Source organism: Palaemon carinicauda, chromosome 4, assembly GCF_036898095.1.
Source record: "Palaemon carinicauda isolate YSFRI2023 chromosome 4, ASM3689809v2, whole genome shotgun sequence".
NCBI classification, from domain to species: domain Eukaryota; kingdom Metazoa; phylum Arthropoda; class Malacostraca; order Decapoda; family Palaemonidae; genus Palaemon; species Palaemon carinicauda.
Window position 1 is genome coordinate 96,107,819 of NC_090728.1, and position 15,546 is coordinate 96,123,364.

The 15,546-nt window shown below is 35.1% G+C and overlaps 1 protein-coding gene across 7 annotated transcripts in view; it reads left to right on the forward strand.

The window, feature by feature from the left end:
• LOC137640070 (uncharacterized) overlaps positions 1–15,546 on the forward strand; it is a 1,165,168-nt gene that overhangs the window by 1,135,979 nt on the left and 13,643 nt on the right. For all 7 annotated transcript variants that reach the window (XM_068372504.1, XM_068372506.1, XM_068372505.1 and 4 more), the window contains 2 exons: positions 5,104–5,187; positions 10,556–10,775. In XM_068372504.1, the coding sequence (XP_068228605.1) occupies positions 5,104–5,187; positions 10,556–10,775 (304 nt within the window). The remainder of the gene's footprint in view (positions 1–5,103; positions 5,188–10,555; positions 10,776–15,546) is intronic.

Consider the following 15,546-nt stretch of genomic DNA (forward strand, 5'->3'; position numbering starts at 1 on the left):
TTCAGGATTTCTATAAAGGATTTGAAATGTTTAAATGAAAACCTATTTTCATATTTTATAGTTGCAACATGTCCTTTCCAGTTATTCTCTTTAGTCCTTTAGGTATATATGATGTAAACCATGGTAATCAGTTTTACACTAGATTTTTCAGTAGTTTTTCAGATGATTAGTTTATTATTTGTTTATAGGTAATTAACCGCCTGGATTTGAACTCGGTGGGGAGCTGATTAGCTGTTATCCACATTTACATGCTTTAAAGGTTGTTTTAATTCTTACCTTTAATAAAAGGATAAGTCTAATTGTGGATAAACCCATCAGGTAGAATTTTGTCTTCCAATATTACCACTTTCTGGAAATTATTGCTTTTATACAACATATAATTTTAGATAAAGTGCATGAAAGTTTTTCGTATTGTGACCAAGTGCCGATCAGACCAGGCGTCTAAGGTCGGTTGCTAGTCTTTAAACGTTATCTTTGGGATGACTCTGGTAGCCCTCACCTCCTTATGGTTATTTATCCCACTACTTTCAGTTTTGCTGAGCCTCATTTGCGGCCATTCATTGATATAACAAAACTTCGCCGACCTAAAGTGAACGCATAACAAATAAAAGTATATATATATATATATATATATATATATATATATATATATATATATATATATATATATATATATATATATATATATAAATTTTTATATATATATGTGTATATATATGTTATATTTATATTTATATATATATATATATATATATATATATATATATATATATATATATATATATATATACATATACATACATACATACATACATACATATAGGGGAAATAGCATCTCTGAGAAAAGTAGCATTATACTAGTGACTTTACCATCCTCAGTCAAGTTTGTAATTTGTTTTAAGATGTTATATTAACTTATATTTAACAGGAATTTAAATGTTCTTTACTCACTTAAGGCCTAGTTTAAAGTTTTATCAACCCTATATTGTTGTATTTTCATGAAATGAAGAAGTTGGAAGTGACAAGGTTGTTGTAATAACATTTATTCCTTAAAACAAAAGAGTTTAGTTTGTTAAACTATGATTACTCAACATTCCTTTCTGGAAAAGTCGTGTCTCTCCTTGTTTATGGATATTTTCTTACCCAACTTCGTAGGCTTTAAGGCCCATGCACCTCGTGTTGCTCCTGGGGATTTTTCTTTAATTCAATCTTGAGAAAATTTGTATCAACTTGAGTTCTTATCCCGCCTCCCTTGCTACTATGACCTTTATGGAATTACATTACATTTTATTCATTAGTTTGTCGCGAGCACGGGATTTTGCCATATTAATTTGAATTTTCCTTGGTTTTCCCTTTATCATTAAATCCTCATCGGATGTCAAGGCTGTGAAAATTTTTCTTCACCTTACAGCTCTCACAATGTATTTTAACTTTTCATCTACAATTGATTTAAATTCTGTCATCTAGCTTCTAGTATTTGGAATTGAAGCTCTTCAGGAATATTTAATCCTACCGTTAATGAAACTGGCTTAGCGTTGCTTATTGCGCAACCTCAGAGGGCGTGGTAATAGTTTACAACACCACGCTCTCAATTTACTCCAAAATAATGCAATCCTTCAGTTTTCATCTTCTTGCACAGTAATTGGGTGGTTATTTAAATTCTGGGAAAGCAATAATTAGCAAGATATGTTGATGAAGGGGGAAGGGGTTATAAAAAGAAAATATCTCGGTTTCCTCACCAAACGTCTTGGAACTGACATGTCAACAAAGTAAACGAAATAGGATTCGTGATGCCAGCGTACATAAACAGAAGTTCGTGATGCCAGCGTACATTTGATATACTGTATATTCAAAATATACTTAATCAAAAATTGAGTGATTACTCAAAAGTGTCACTATTTGTAAATTGCATATTTTATGGACACTTTTGAGTAATTAATCCATTTTTAACTAAGCATATTTTGAATATACAGTATATCAAATGTATGCTGGCATCACGGACTTCTGTTTATGTACGCTGGCATCACGAATCCTGTTCCGTTGACTTTAAAAAAAGAAAAAAAAGGAAACTGTGAATATGCATCACATTGCTGTTTTGGATGATATTTACAGATTCCGAAATTTTCGCTATTTTCCACAAGTTCATCACTAAAACCTTATGCTATCTCGTTCTAATTCTCAAACATTCCTAACACTTGCATGAATTAGGTATAATGAATCGATTTTTGTAAGTTAGGCAAAAGTGGCTCTGACTTACAACTTGGGGGAAAGTCAAACAAATTAAGTCATTAAAAAACAAGGGAACATAAACACATGTACATATATATATATATATATATATATATATATATATATATATATATATATATATATATATATATGTGTGTGTGTGTGTGTGTGTGTGTGTGTGTGTGTGTGTATGTATATATATATATATATATATATATATATATATATATATATATATATATATATATATATATATATATATATATATAGTGTAGGTGGACAGCAGGTTTCGTTAAATGACAGATAACGACCTAGTTTACCTAGTTTCACTTTTATCCTCTCTAGTCTCTTGTAGGCACTTTTGAGTTCTGGGTTTGAAGTTCTTAAGATAATAAGAGATAGCCATTTTGAAATTAGTTCTTTTATATTTTCTATACATTATAACATGTTAAACTAAAGCCCTAAAAAATATTCCGTCGAAGTGTTACTGTACATTTTTGTTAATAATAATAGGACTACTGTATTTATAAATGTTACAATTTTCAAAATAAAATACCTTTCTAACGTGAACAAGCGAAAAGTTGTTACCTCGAGTCGAAAATAAAACGTTTAATTGCCATTACAAGCAAGTTGGTACTTAACAAAATACAAGAAATTTTGTACTCGTACATAAAATCTTGATATTATCACATGATGATACATAACTTCCGCAATTTACAGATATACAGTATATGTTCATTGTTAAAATTTATTATTATACAGTATACACATAAATTCATCAATAAATAAGTAATAAAATACATCTTAGTAATATATATATATATATATATATATATGTGTGTGTGTGTGTGTGTGTGTGTGTGTGTGTTTCCTAGTTTTTTTTTTTTTAATTACCAGTAAGTCATTTTTTATGCGACTTTGCACCCAGGTTGACAGGCCGAGCTTGTTTTGTTTACGTCCAAAATTCGTATTTCTCTTTTAGATTCATGCGAGGATCATTATTAAATAACCTGCGCTTTACATTGAATTAATTTTCTTTTCTTGGTAACAATTGTTTTTTTCCTTGGAAAAAGAAGTTAATATGACAAAATAGTATGTAAAAATATCCGAATTCTAGATACTCATTAATCTGTGTATTCTATCTGTGTTGGATATTAGTATTTTAGATCAATTTTTCTAAATGAAGTGTTACGACGAAGTTTGTTATGAAATAAATGTTACTACTTCCCAGCTAGAATTATCGGCATCGTTGCAAGGAGCCATGTTTATAAAAGGTCTGCGTTGTGTCACGTCGTTTGTATTTTCCTTACAAAGTAGATTTAGTGATGAACAGATGCTCTTAAGTCAACGCTTTCATACGAAAATCCTCTAATAAATAATTGAAAAGGACATTTTTATAAGACGGTCGTTTGAATCACAGCGGTGGTGGCCTTTCGTCGTTTGCAACATAGAAAATGAATGTTTAAAGAAGGTCATGTAAAGGTTGCTTTTACTCTTATTATATTGATTGTTTATTCATGCGGAAGTATTAGTATTGAATAAATATCATTATCATCTTAAGACCGCTGTGCGTGGCATAGATGAAAACTTATCATGACTTCTTAGACTCCTTAAAGAGCATTTTTGGAATGTAGGTGATAACGATTCTTAGTTACAAAATGCACCGACAGTATAAATGTAGACGACGCAAGTTTTCATCGTCGTCTTCCGGAGAAAGTTGAATTCACAGCATTTAAAAGTTTTACTAAAAAGAAATCTCAAATGAAAAATAGTTTAATTACATGATGAAATGAAACTAGTATTTAAAGTTACGAAAAGTGTAACTCTTGTATTTTATATAAAAAAAACTTTGAATTTTTGAAGAATTGTCCATCTTAGTTAATTAACAGCAGAGAAAATAACATGAAATTTGATTGATAGACATCAGAGGGGAGTTACGAACGTTCTTGTGCTGACAGATTACTTAACATGAATCAAATGCTAAATACTTTAGTGAATGAAGCATTGAATTCATATTATAACAACATTTCTATTTATGTATTTTTTGTAGTCTTACTATTAAAGCAGGGGTTTTCATTACGAGGTTTCCGAACATTATTTAATTGACAAGAGTCCAGAAAATTTTTGGCTTTTTATCCTAACCTACATTTTTATTTTTTTATTATCTGTCCTGTTGCTGAGAAACTACTTCATTAATTTGGGATATTTGTATCATTCGTATGTTGATATTTGCCTCGTCTTATTTGCCAAGGCAGTTGTTATGATTCTTGGTGCCAAGTAGCCTAATTGGAACAAAAACAAAAAAAAAAAAAACTATGGAATACTTTATGTATCTATGCTTCATTTATTTTGTTTGTTTGAAATTTAATGGCGTTGTTTGTTTCTCGGGAACAGTTTGCAGAATGAGACCAGACACCTGGTCTTCTTCTTTTTTCCTTTTTTTTTAATAATTAGCAGAGGATCGCGATGTTAATTAAAAATTAAATGTCCTTTAGTTCTTGTATATAAGATTTATCCTATTACTCGTAATTGATCAGTTTTCAAATAATTATTTTGATACTTAACATAATTTGAAATATAATTTGGTCTAAAATATTTTGTTCATGGGAATTAGTTTTTATTTTGATATTACCCTTTGCTGTATGATTTTATCATTGTTATCCGTTTATTTAGCCAAGAAGTAGGTAGCCTATATATGCTTATATAGAACCTTCCCCTTGGACTATCATATTACTTTTTGAATAGTATTTAATATATTTCGGGGAAAACTACAAATAAATTAAAAAACAGGCCACTTTGTTTGAGAAAATATGATATGTTATTTAATTTTAATTATAATATTGACTTAATGTTACGTTTCCTTTTGTTTCACAGAGCCGAAGTAGTATGAGTGGTGGCAGCGAGGATGGCCACTCTCCGTCACACTCCTCAGATTATGAGGATCAGGATGACAATGAGGTTTGTGTAATATATTTCTGGGATTTAGTCTTAAAACGACACATTTTGATATTGGATCCTTCTCTAGCTACCACTTTTGCGTTGCCTACACATACATCGAATGGTTTGTCATGTTCCGTTTACATTCTCCTCTTTCCCACATTTGACAACACAAAGTATTCTACGCCTTATATTCTCTCTTAAGTAGGTCTCTAAAGCATTTTAGTAGCTATTTCCTTACATTATAAGGGTAGAAGGGACTCTTCAGCTATTGTGAGGAGCTATTTTAAGAGAAAGTCACTCCAAAATCAAACCAGTGTCGTATAATCTGCATCCATGGCCTTCCACCGTCTAGATTAGAAGTACCTTGCTTAAAGCTGGTCTCAATCACATTTTCTACCAATTTAATCAGCTTATTTTTAACTGTTTTTTTGTTTGTTTGTTTTGGTAGTCATAATAGAAAGGCTTTTTCCTTATATGTTTTCATTTTTTATCCTAATTTTCAACACCACTACTAATTGTAGAATTAATTTTTGTAAAAGGAGATTTCATCAAAAAAATAAAAGAGAAGTAGAACGATACTGTCAATTTTAGAAATCCCCGTTTAGTGAAGTATATCAAGTTTATTCTTTTTTATTATTAATATGAACATATCCCATATCCCATTAATAATTTTACACAATTGGCCGAAAATGATTAAATACTGGAAACATTGGTTACTACCAATTTTATTTGTTAAAATAAAAGTCTTGGTTATCAATATACTTTAGCTTCATTACTATACAAGATTGCGCCTGAGAAATCCTCATACCAATTTAAGCCAACCACTGTTTGATTTATTTCATCTGCAAGCCTTTACAAATTTTTAGCAAGTAGACTTCAGTATCCCCTGAAAGCGCTCTCTCTCTCTCTCTCTCTCTCTCTCTCTCTCTCTCTCTCTCTCTCTCTCTCTCTCTCTCTCTCTCATAACATTTATTTCTTATTACCTATTCAAGTCATTCTCTTGCAATCTTTAATTGGTTCCTAAATTTCTCAATGATCCAATGCTCATTATTCGTTCTTAAAATTTTAGTTTATTTACGTCACTTCCAAACCCCAATGCCAGTCTATATTCGCCCATCATTGTCTTCTAAAAAGCTAATAATTTAAAAAGAAATTTCTTGTATTTTTCCAAAAGATTACCTTTAAAACATCATTTCTGTGATTTTACTGATCCATGAATCCACAGGCACACTAAATATATTATCACAGACATGGGATATGTCAGTCATGCTGGCTGTCATTCTTAACTAGTTCGTTTATTGTTAGACTATTATTCATACATTACTTAACTTCTATAATTAATTTGTAACAGCGTTTACACTGGCCTTTTACAACAATGCAAATTTTGTTAATTTGATCTCTACATGATGCACAGTCTATTTTCTTCGATTCTACTCATTACACTTCATTTTCACAATAACCATTATATCTTCGATATTATCTATCATTCTTGAAACCCTTGGTTGTGTGGTAAGTAAGTTTATACTGCTAAAGATATTAAGCAGATTACTCTGTGTCGACTAGTTTTTCCATTAATTATAGTTTTTCTTTTTCATTAAGTTTATAGTACTGTACTGTAGTATCTACTACTATTGATGTCTTTAGGGTCATAAGATTAGATTTTATCATTGTTAAGGTATGTGTTCTTCAGCATGAGGTTATGGTTTGCTATGATTAACTCTAGGACATTGTGTCTGGGAAGAAGAAAACCATCTGTACATTCTATAGATTTTGCTGTGATACCATAATACCATGGTAGATCAACAGTGTGTGTGCTTCATGATTGTTGTCTTGGAATAGAAAATCTATTTTACTTCTGGTATGCCCTGAAGAAGAGGTAATGACCAGTTTGTTTGATGTACTTTTGTCTTTACAACAGGATACTTGGTTAGGTCAGCCTTTTATGTTTGTCTCATCTGACCCAATACTGCATTGGTGCTCTTCCTTGGATTATTTTGTCCCTGGTAGTAACTCTTCAGAGAATCATCCCTGTATGTTTCAAAAGCAAAGATGATTTCATCATCATCTTGTGTGAAGGACATCAGTCTGTTATCTATTGCGAAGAACACACAGGTACCCTTCTTCAAGAATGGTGATACATTCAGACCTTGGAACTCTTGGGTGTTTTGTACAACAACATTGCTGTTTCAATTTGCAGGGTATGACAATATGAAGCGTAATCACATGCATTGAAAAGATCCATCAGCATCTTGATGCTGGTGTTGAGATGAACAGTCAGAGCCAGTCTCAGAACCTGTGGATTTTCTTGTACTTGGGTAGCTGTATGCTACTGATTCTCTTCTTTCCCTGTAATTGATCTGTCAGTTAGATTTGAATCCATTCATTATGTTCTGGCTGTGTGAGTGCTACTCTATCAACAATGTTGGTCCTCCTTTGAGTTTCCATGCAATCAAACAGGTACTATCGTGATCCAGCGGATCGTGGTATACTTTTCGGTTGGAACGTCATTGATGTCACTGGTAACCTCTATGGCGTTTGTATCCATCTGTCATGGCAAAGTTTGCAATGCTTTTTCTTTTCACCTGTTCTGCTTTGTAGATTGTCTGCATGATGGCCTTTCATCACCATGAGTCTCCTCCATCCCAGAATGAAACATGCTTTCCTCGCATGCCTATGGGGAACAGCTGACTTTTTTTTTTTTTTTTTTTTTAAACAGGCCTGAGGTGTGACAAGGCACTGAGAAACACTTCTTTCAGTCCCTTTCTATTGAATGTATGTACGTGATTTTCCAAGTCCTCTGTGCCAAGCATATTGACATGTGGTTTCACTTTCTTCCATTGGTAGGTATCTTTGGTTCTGTCTTTGGACATCAATTGGGTTAACCAGCTCACAGATTTTCACGCTGTAGCAAGGGTTCTTTTTATCCTGATCTGCATCCATTGGTGCTGGCTTCTTGCTGTCCATAAAAAACAGGCTTTATTCAGTAGGTTTTTAGGGCTGAACATCAATTGAATGCCCTTCTTGTGCAATGCAAGTGTTCAATTTTGTTTTCAGTGTGTCTTTATTGGATCTTTCAACAGCTTCTTTAGAGATTTTTCACCGTTGACTGCCCTCACCTGATTGAGCCGCTCATCATCCTCTTTCCGACAGAAGAAACATTTATCCAATGGATATGTATGGGACCTCGTGAATGGTGCTAAAGAGCCAGAGGTTGATGGGCCTGAAGCATCCATTTTAGTGCTTCCTTTCTCTGTCCGATTTCTTGGCAGTGTGGTCAGTAGCTAATGCATATACATGATTGTCTTGGGCATGTTGGATTTGGTCTTTGTTAGTTACGTTTGTATAACAACTACAGTATGATAATAGACCGCTTGATTTGTGCAGTGTGTTCCTTTTGTGGGTGCAGTCGTTGTTGGACATAAACATGCAATAGTTGCCATTATGCACACTGGCATATGCTGGTATGAGTCTATCAGGGATGTTGCACCAATTCTTCCTTTTTCAGTATTAGAATAGCTCAACATACACTGCTTCCAGTTGATAGACTTGTGACCTTGATAAATATCTTCTTCAGTACCTTGTGGCTTGTCACTCATGTTTAGTGCTGGCAAAAATAAAATACCATTATAACACAACCAACACCAATGCCAGGTACAGTAAACTACAGTAATGAGACCTCTAGATGAAGATACCCCTATAGTTGGTGCATAGCATGGACTAATAACAAATTTGTCTCATGAAATTATCAATTATTTCCAAGAATTGCTGCAAATTTAAGTATATTGGATTCCTTTTCCTGGAAAATTTTGTTTTGTGTCAAAGTAAAAGTTCTTTGTTATTTAAAAGCTTGAATATTGAAAAAAAAAAAATTTAATGGCAGCCAATTTGTAAAATAAAAAATGTCGGCCATACTGAACTCAAGGCAAATGAAATAAGTGGTTTTTTTTTCTAATTCCATATACTATAACATTGCCATAAAGGTATAGTTTTCATACTCTCCAGAAAATTCCAACGAAAGTTGAAATCCAAACATAATGAACATGAGTAAAAACTGTTTGCTTCCTCTAAGCAAGGCTTACACCACCATGGCACACGAGGTTGAAGTGCTACTATAACACACTCACCTTATTTATTCCCATTCATACAGTATTTAAACTTTGCAGTGTTAAGCTTATGTAAACTACCAGCAAGTATGAGGAAATCAATAAGTTGAGATGTAATTGTTGCTAGTAAAAACGTGTATTCATGGGGTTAGTACAGTAGTCTTTCTCTTATCATTTTTGGTATATGAAGAGATATTTTATGTCAACTTTACTTTGTTAATGTAAAGAGTTCTCTTCACCCACTATTCCCATCCCTATGGTCTTTCTATTGGAATTCTTATTGTATAGAGTTTTATCTATCCATCTCCTTTTTTCATGCTTCCATTAACCTTCCCATAGATTATTCATTGTCTCCAAATCCTCCATTTTCCAACCTCTAGACACTGTTCTCTCCACTTCATCATTTACACCACAGTAAAATGCACAGACCTTGTCATTCTATAGTCTTATCTTTTCAGAATCTCGGTTAACCTGTCCGTCTCAATCTAAATGCTGGGTCATGAGTATACTTGTCAAATTATTCTACTAGTAGTCTAGCTATCCCTCCCCTTTATTCTGACTGAATTTGTATTTACATTATTTTGCTACAATTTCCACTATCCAGTGTGTTTCAAAGATAATAGAATTGGTCTGCTTTTTGTAGGACCTGGCTGTCTATCTCTATTTCATTCTCCACTTCCCAATTTGCTGTCATGATACATTTCAGGCATCAAAAATTTCTCAGGGTATTATTTTTAATTCTGAACATCTCATACTTTGTTAGTTCTGTACTTTACAGGTCACAGTACTAAGTTTGCTGAGCAACTTCATGGCCCCCAATCCTGTCTGTATTTTTTTCTTTGCTTCATTTACTATTGCTGTAAGGTTTGTTTTCCTCAAATTGAATTTCAGATCTTTTCTTTCCATTGCAACTTTTACTCAACCTTTCTTACTGATTTTCTGGTGATAACATTAGGTCATCTGCATATAATATAACAGCAGTGCATGGGTATATTTTTTGTACAACAGGCAAAGAAAGAATTTCCAGTAGAATGGTGGAGCAATACTACAGTTTAAAGCTCTGAAGATTTTTATGGAATCTGCAGAATACGGGATAATAAAAGGACTAAATAGTCATTTGGCTTGGTGACATACTGAACCAGCTGAATGCAGTTATAAAAAGAAATGACATCACTTAATATGTAAATGTTTCAATCCGTAGACTTTTATTATTCAGAGAAAAGTGGAGTGTCATCCACTTTTCATTTTTATGATAAATAACATTGGTGTATTTTTGTTTCCAGCGGTCGGGATCAGCTTCCTTAGTTGGACGTATGCGTGGACTTCGTCGTGATATGCAGAAGAAAATTTCTCGTTTGAAGAGTCCAAGAGGTAGTACTTCAAGCTCTCCTGGACCCTTACCTGGAGACAAGGCTGGACCTGCAGGTTTGCCATTGTCAGGTCATCCACAGCAACAACCTGCAACTTCATCATTTGAAAGTCTTCCCTCATCAGCTCCTGTTGGTAAGAAAAGAAACCGTGTTTCTGATCTTTATTTCATAAAGTCTTTAATAGGTCTTGATACTCATAACCAGAACTTTAGGTTCTTATAGTTGGCTTTGTTTTTTCTTAGAGCATAGAATATTTAACATAGAAGTAGATCATTTACGAAATTTAGTACGGTAGTTTTTTGTCGGCAAAAAAAAGGTTTGGTTTCAACTATTGAAATTTAATGTCAATCACATTATTTTAGCTAGTGCTGAATTATGCACTGCCATTTTGTTTTATGTAAACTTGACACCAAAAGAAAGCCAATTTTATTTATTCGGTGTGATCCCTCATTTATAACTTAGTTATCTGTCCATATGTGAGGATTGCTTTGAAAAAGGTAACCAGTTCCTTGACTCCTTAGTCTTTATTTGTTCATATGTCTTGGAATTTAGGTGCTGTACTGTACTGTGATTATTTTTTTTTCTATATAGTATACTGTGTGTATGACCTTTGATGATACTCCAGTGTGGTTACCATCGTCCTATTTATGAAACAGCTATTTGAAAAGTAATATGCACTAACTTATGATTTTGTTATTCAGCTTATAATTGGCTTTGTAGGTTTAATTTTGTATGGTTCTGCTGTGGTACACAAATTCATGCTGTAGAAAATTAAAAGATACTGTACGTTCATTGGTTTACCATATGAAGTCATTATTTCTTACGTTTTAAAATAATGTTCCTATACTGTATGATTATTCACTTCTTGAATTAGTGATAATTAATTATACTAAGTTACCAGCTTTTTTATCCTGTGAAACAAAGTTCTGTATGGTAGTTAAGAAGCATTGTTCCAGAGCTTGCACATTTTTACTAACATTTTTTTCATTTTCATTTTGGAATTTTATTTACCCGATGTTCATGCCATCAATATTTTAATGGTTTCCCATGTACAATATAGGAATGTACATAAGCACTAATGAACAACCCAACTACAGTATATGCATATAAGTTATTATCTTCACACTAACCCAAGATTATCACTTACACAGGACTTAAGAAAATCCAAAATGGAGGATGATCCTTAAATTATTGACAGTAACCTTCTTATTTGAGATAAAGTGAAAGGTTGTCAATATCATGTTCTACTTTGATTTTATTCATCGATTCAAAATGCCTTTTGAAAATAAATGCTTGTCAGTGAGTATAGGACAGTCATTATAGTCCCTCAGTGATCTTTGCACTGCCTTATGAAAATTGTAATTTCAGATGATCTGGCTCTTGAATGTCTGATACAGTGGGGAGTATAATACACCTTGTATGAGGCATAGATGCTAATTTAATCAAAATTATTATTAAGTGAACTTAGATTTTTTTACCCTTAGGGCTGCAGTAGTTTGCATAAACATTACATCCAAACTCACATTGGCCATAACCAAATCAAATTAGTGTTTCAAAACATGCAATATACACCATAATAAAACCTATGTATCATGTTGTCCAAACTTCAAAATATTCCAGAATACAGTACAGTACATGTACAAACTTTAAAAATTGAGATACCTTGTACAGTATACATAACAACATAGAAAATTGATCAACAATATTATAAATAAACTAGAAAAGCACTCTAAGAATGCAGACCTCTGCCGCAGTAGCTTATTTCTCAAAACTAGCGTGCCTTTCCCAGAATCAATCATTTCCAGCACTTTACATAACATTTTAAAATCCCTGCAAGCTTCATTTCTTTACGATTAAAATTGTGGCCATATGGTTGATAACTGGAAATTAACTTTTTGCTTGACCTTGGACTCGACCTTGACTTTCAACATTAATATGTATTAATTTGTGTATATTTTCATACACAAATATGAACCAAGCTTGAAGTCTCTGTGTGACAACCATGTCCAAACTTATGACTAATTATGTGAATTGGACATTTTGCTTGCAAAGAAGTCGTAGGAATCAGACAGTAAGGTTTGAAGTAATGACTTCGTCAGGACCTTAAAAGGTGGTTCTTCTTCATACATTAAAGAGGTCTTTTCTGCCATTGTAGCCGAGTTGATAGGTCTACTCAGGCGCATACAGGCTTCGAGCTCGAGGCATATCAGGGATTCCGGAAGCCTGGGTAGCCACTCACTGAACTGAATGGGAGCACAGTCAGCGCTTAATTTAACCGATGTGAAGGTCGCCGGGACGTTAGTCCAGCAATCGTGATCCCCCAGGGACAGGAGGGAGGTCGGATGCGTTTCCTTCAGCTGCGGTAACGGCTTGTCCTCGTTTATTGCCTGCTGAGCAAGGTCCGATATCTTAGTGACACACGGAGTAGGGGTTTACTCCTCCACTAGAAACATCGTGTACGGGCTCTTGTGAGGTGTTAACGTAGTGTTAACACACTCCCACTCGTTTAAGGGCCGGACCCAGGTGGACTGAGCCTGCCCCTTTGGGTACATTTTGGTTTCTTTGGGGACCTTCTCAAACCTTACGAGTGTCTCCTCGGTAAGGCATGCGAAACCAGAGAGAGGGAACTGTAGACCCGGCGGGTAGAATTCAAAATCTTCTACAGTCCGGGTGCCAAACCCTTCGATGGTTAACATACCATCTTTGAAGGGAGAGCGCAAGGCCCCCTTCCACGGATTGCTTTCGACGAATTCCGGGAGCTTAGAGGCATCCGGGATGATATATTGTGCTGTTGAGGTAGCCCATAACAAATGAGACCCTGTATGAGGCTATCTGGTTTAGCACTCTCTCTTCCCCCTAATGGGCAATAATTCCATTCAATTGTCAAGTTCACAGAGGCACCAGGAATCTTCCATCCTATAATTCGTGATGACTCGGTATGTGACACGAGGTTTGAGCCAGTGAGCTACAGAGGTCCGTAAATTATATATATATGTATATATATGGATAAATATCAGCACAACATCGTGTTCAAATAGAAATAAATTTCTACCTCATCCCTGGGATCGGTCGCTGGCCTCTTCTAATGAAAGGTCAGGTTGAAACTAACCATGCCACGAGAGGCCATGCATCAATCTTGAAAGGGCTGCCGGATCGAAGGGGGCCTCCGGGGTCGTAGGTTTCAGGCCGGGCTTAGCTCTCGACCCAAGAGAAGTCTTAACTGGTTTGGTGATTTGGAAGACCTGTGAGTCTTTGGTAGGGCTGGCAGGTAGCTTTAACTTTAGGGACAACGGGACGTGGCCCGACATCAGCCACGTGCTTCCTTGAAAACCCTAAAAGGAAGAGACACAGGGTCTCTTTGCCCTAACACTCCAGGCAAACCCGCCAACCCAGATCTAAAGAGTCGCCAAGGTAGAAGTCATGGAAGACTGCGAGCTCCGAAAGAGGGTATATCGTTACTAATGAACAAGGTAACTCCGTTGGGAATGTAAAATAAATAGATCGAGAATAAATGTTTAAATCGATCAATCACAAAGGAAATAAAATGAAAATCCCAAAATAATATATCCGAAGTTATAATTATAGATAGTAACGACAGGGGCACCTACAGTGTCCCATAGTGTAGGGTAGTAACCCAAAAAGATCCGGGTGTTCCGAATTCTTAAAATAGACCGGTATGAAACCGGGACAAAAGGCTATGAACAAAATTTCGGACCGGTATAATAACCGGGGAGAAAACTTTTCATAAATTAACTGACATTGTCAAAATAATTCCATAAAAGGTGAAGATTATCAATGAAATAATATTGTCATAGCGCGAAATATACTATCCCGTCGGTACTGGGGAAGTATAGAATAACATAAAGATACATAAGTATCCCATAGCAGGTCAGTAACCTAAAGAGATCCGGATGCTCCGAATTCTTGAATTAGACCAATATGAAATCGGGACAAAAGACTATGAACAAAATTTCAGACCGGTACAGTAACCGGGGAAAAACTTATCATAAATTAACTGACTTTGTTAAAACAATTCCATAATAAGTTAAGATTATCAATGAAAAAATATTGTCATAGCGAGAAATATACCATCCCGTCATTACCAGGGAGGTATAAAATAAAAAGGGATGAAAAAGGATGCAAAAAACAGTGATGAATAAATATAATCAAAACTAGTTCCGGGGCCCCCGGGGCCGGGGAACAGGGTTGGTAAAGTAAACTTAAAGTAACTTAAAGTAACTTAAAGTAAACTTAAAGTAACCTAAGATACATCCTTAAAATACATAAATAGAAAACTCCAGTTATGATCTAAAACTAATGTCTGTAATTGAATAGGGCTCCCGGAGGGAGGATATTAATCAAAACTGTGTCAGTGTCAACAGAACTTGTATTTAAGAGCCCGGAGGCTCCGATGTCTGATGACGGGAGGGTACCACAGGAGAGCGCGGGGGGAGCCAATGGAACCCCCACTACCCAACCGGAGGTACCGGGACGAAGGTAATGATTCATGTAGAATATAATATAATGATATGGGATATTAATCAGTCCTATGCGGACGATAATAGCAGGAGGTACCGTAGGTGGGGACACTCCTAATATAAGTGCTCATTCTTACAACCATAGCTAAAAGCAAAAGTTACACCAAGGTGCAGTCATACCGACTAATCACGTGTGATAGTCCCCGGTGGTCCCGGCCCTCCCCCTCCCTCGACCGATGGCCAATCGGGGCGACGGGAGGGGAGGAGACGAAACCGCCCGGTATGAATGAATGAGACTAAGTCACACCCCGTGGGTACACTCAGTCCTCAATATGTCGGAACGTTGAGGGAAGACTGAGGAACAAGCATACTTGACCCGTATGTCATAACCAACAACCATCGAGTGAGAGGAAGGGTGTACACTGG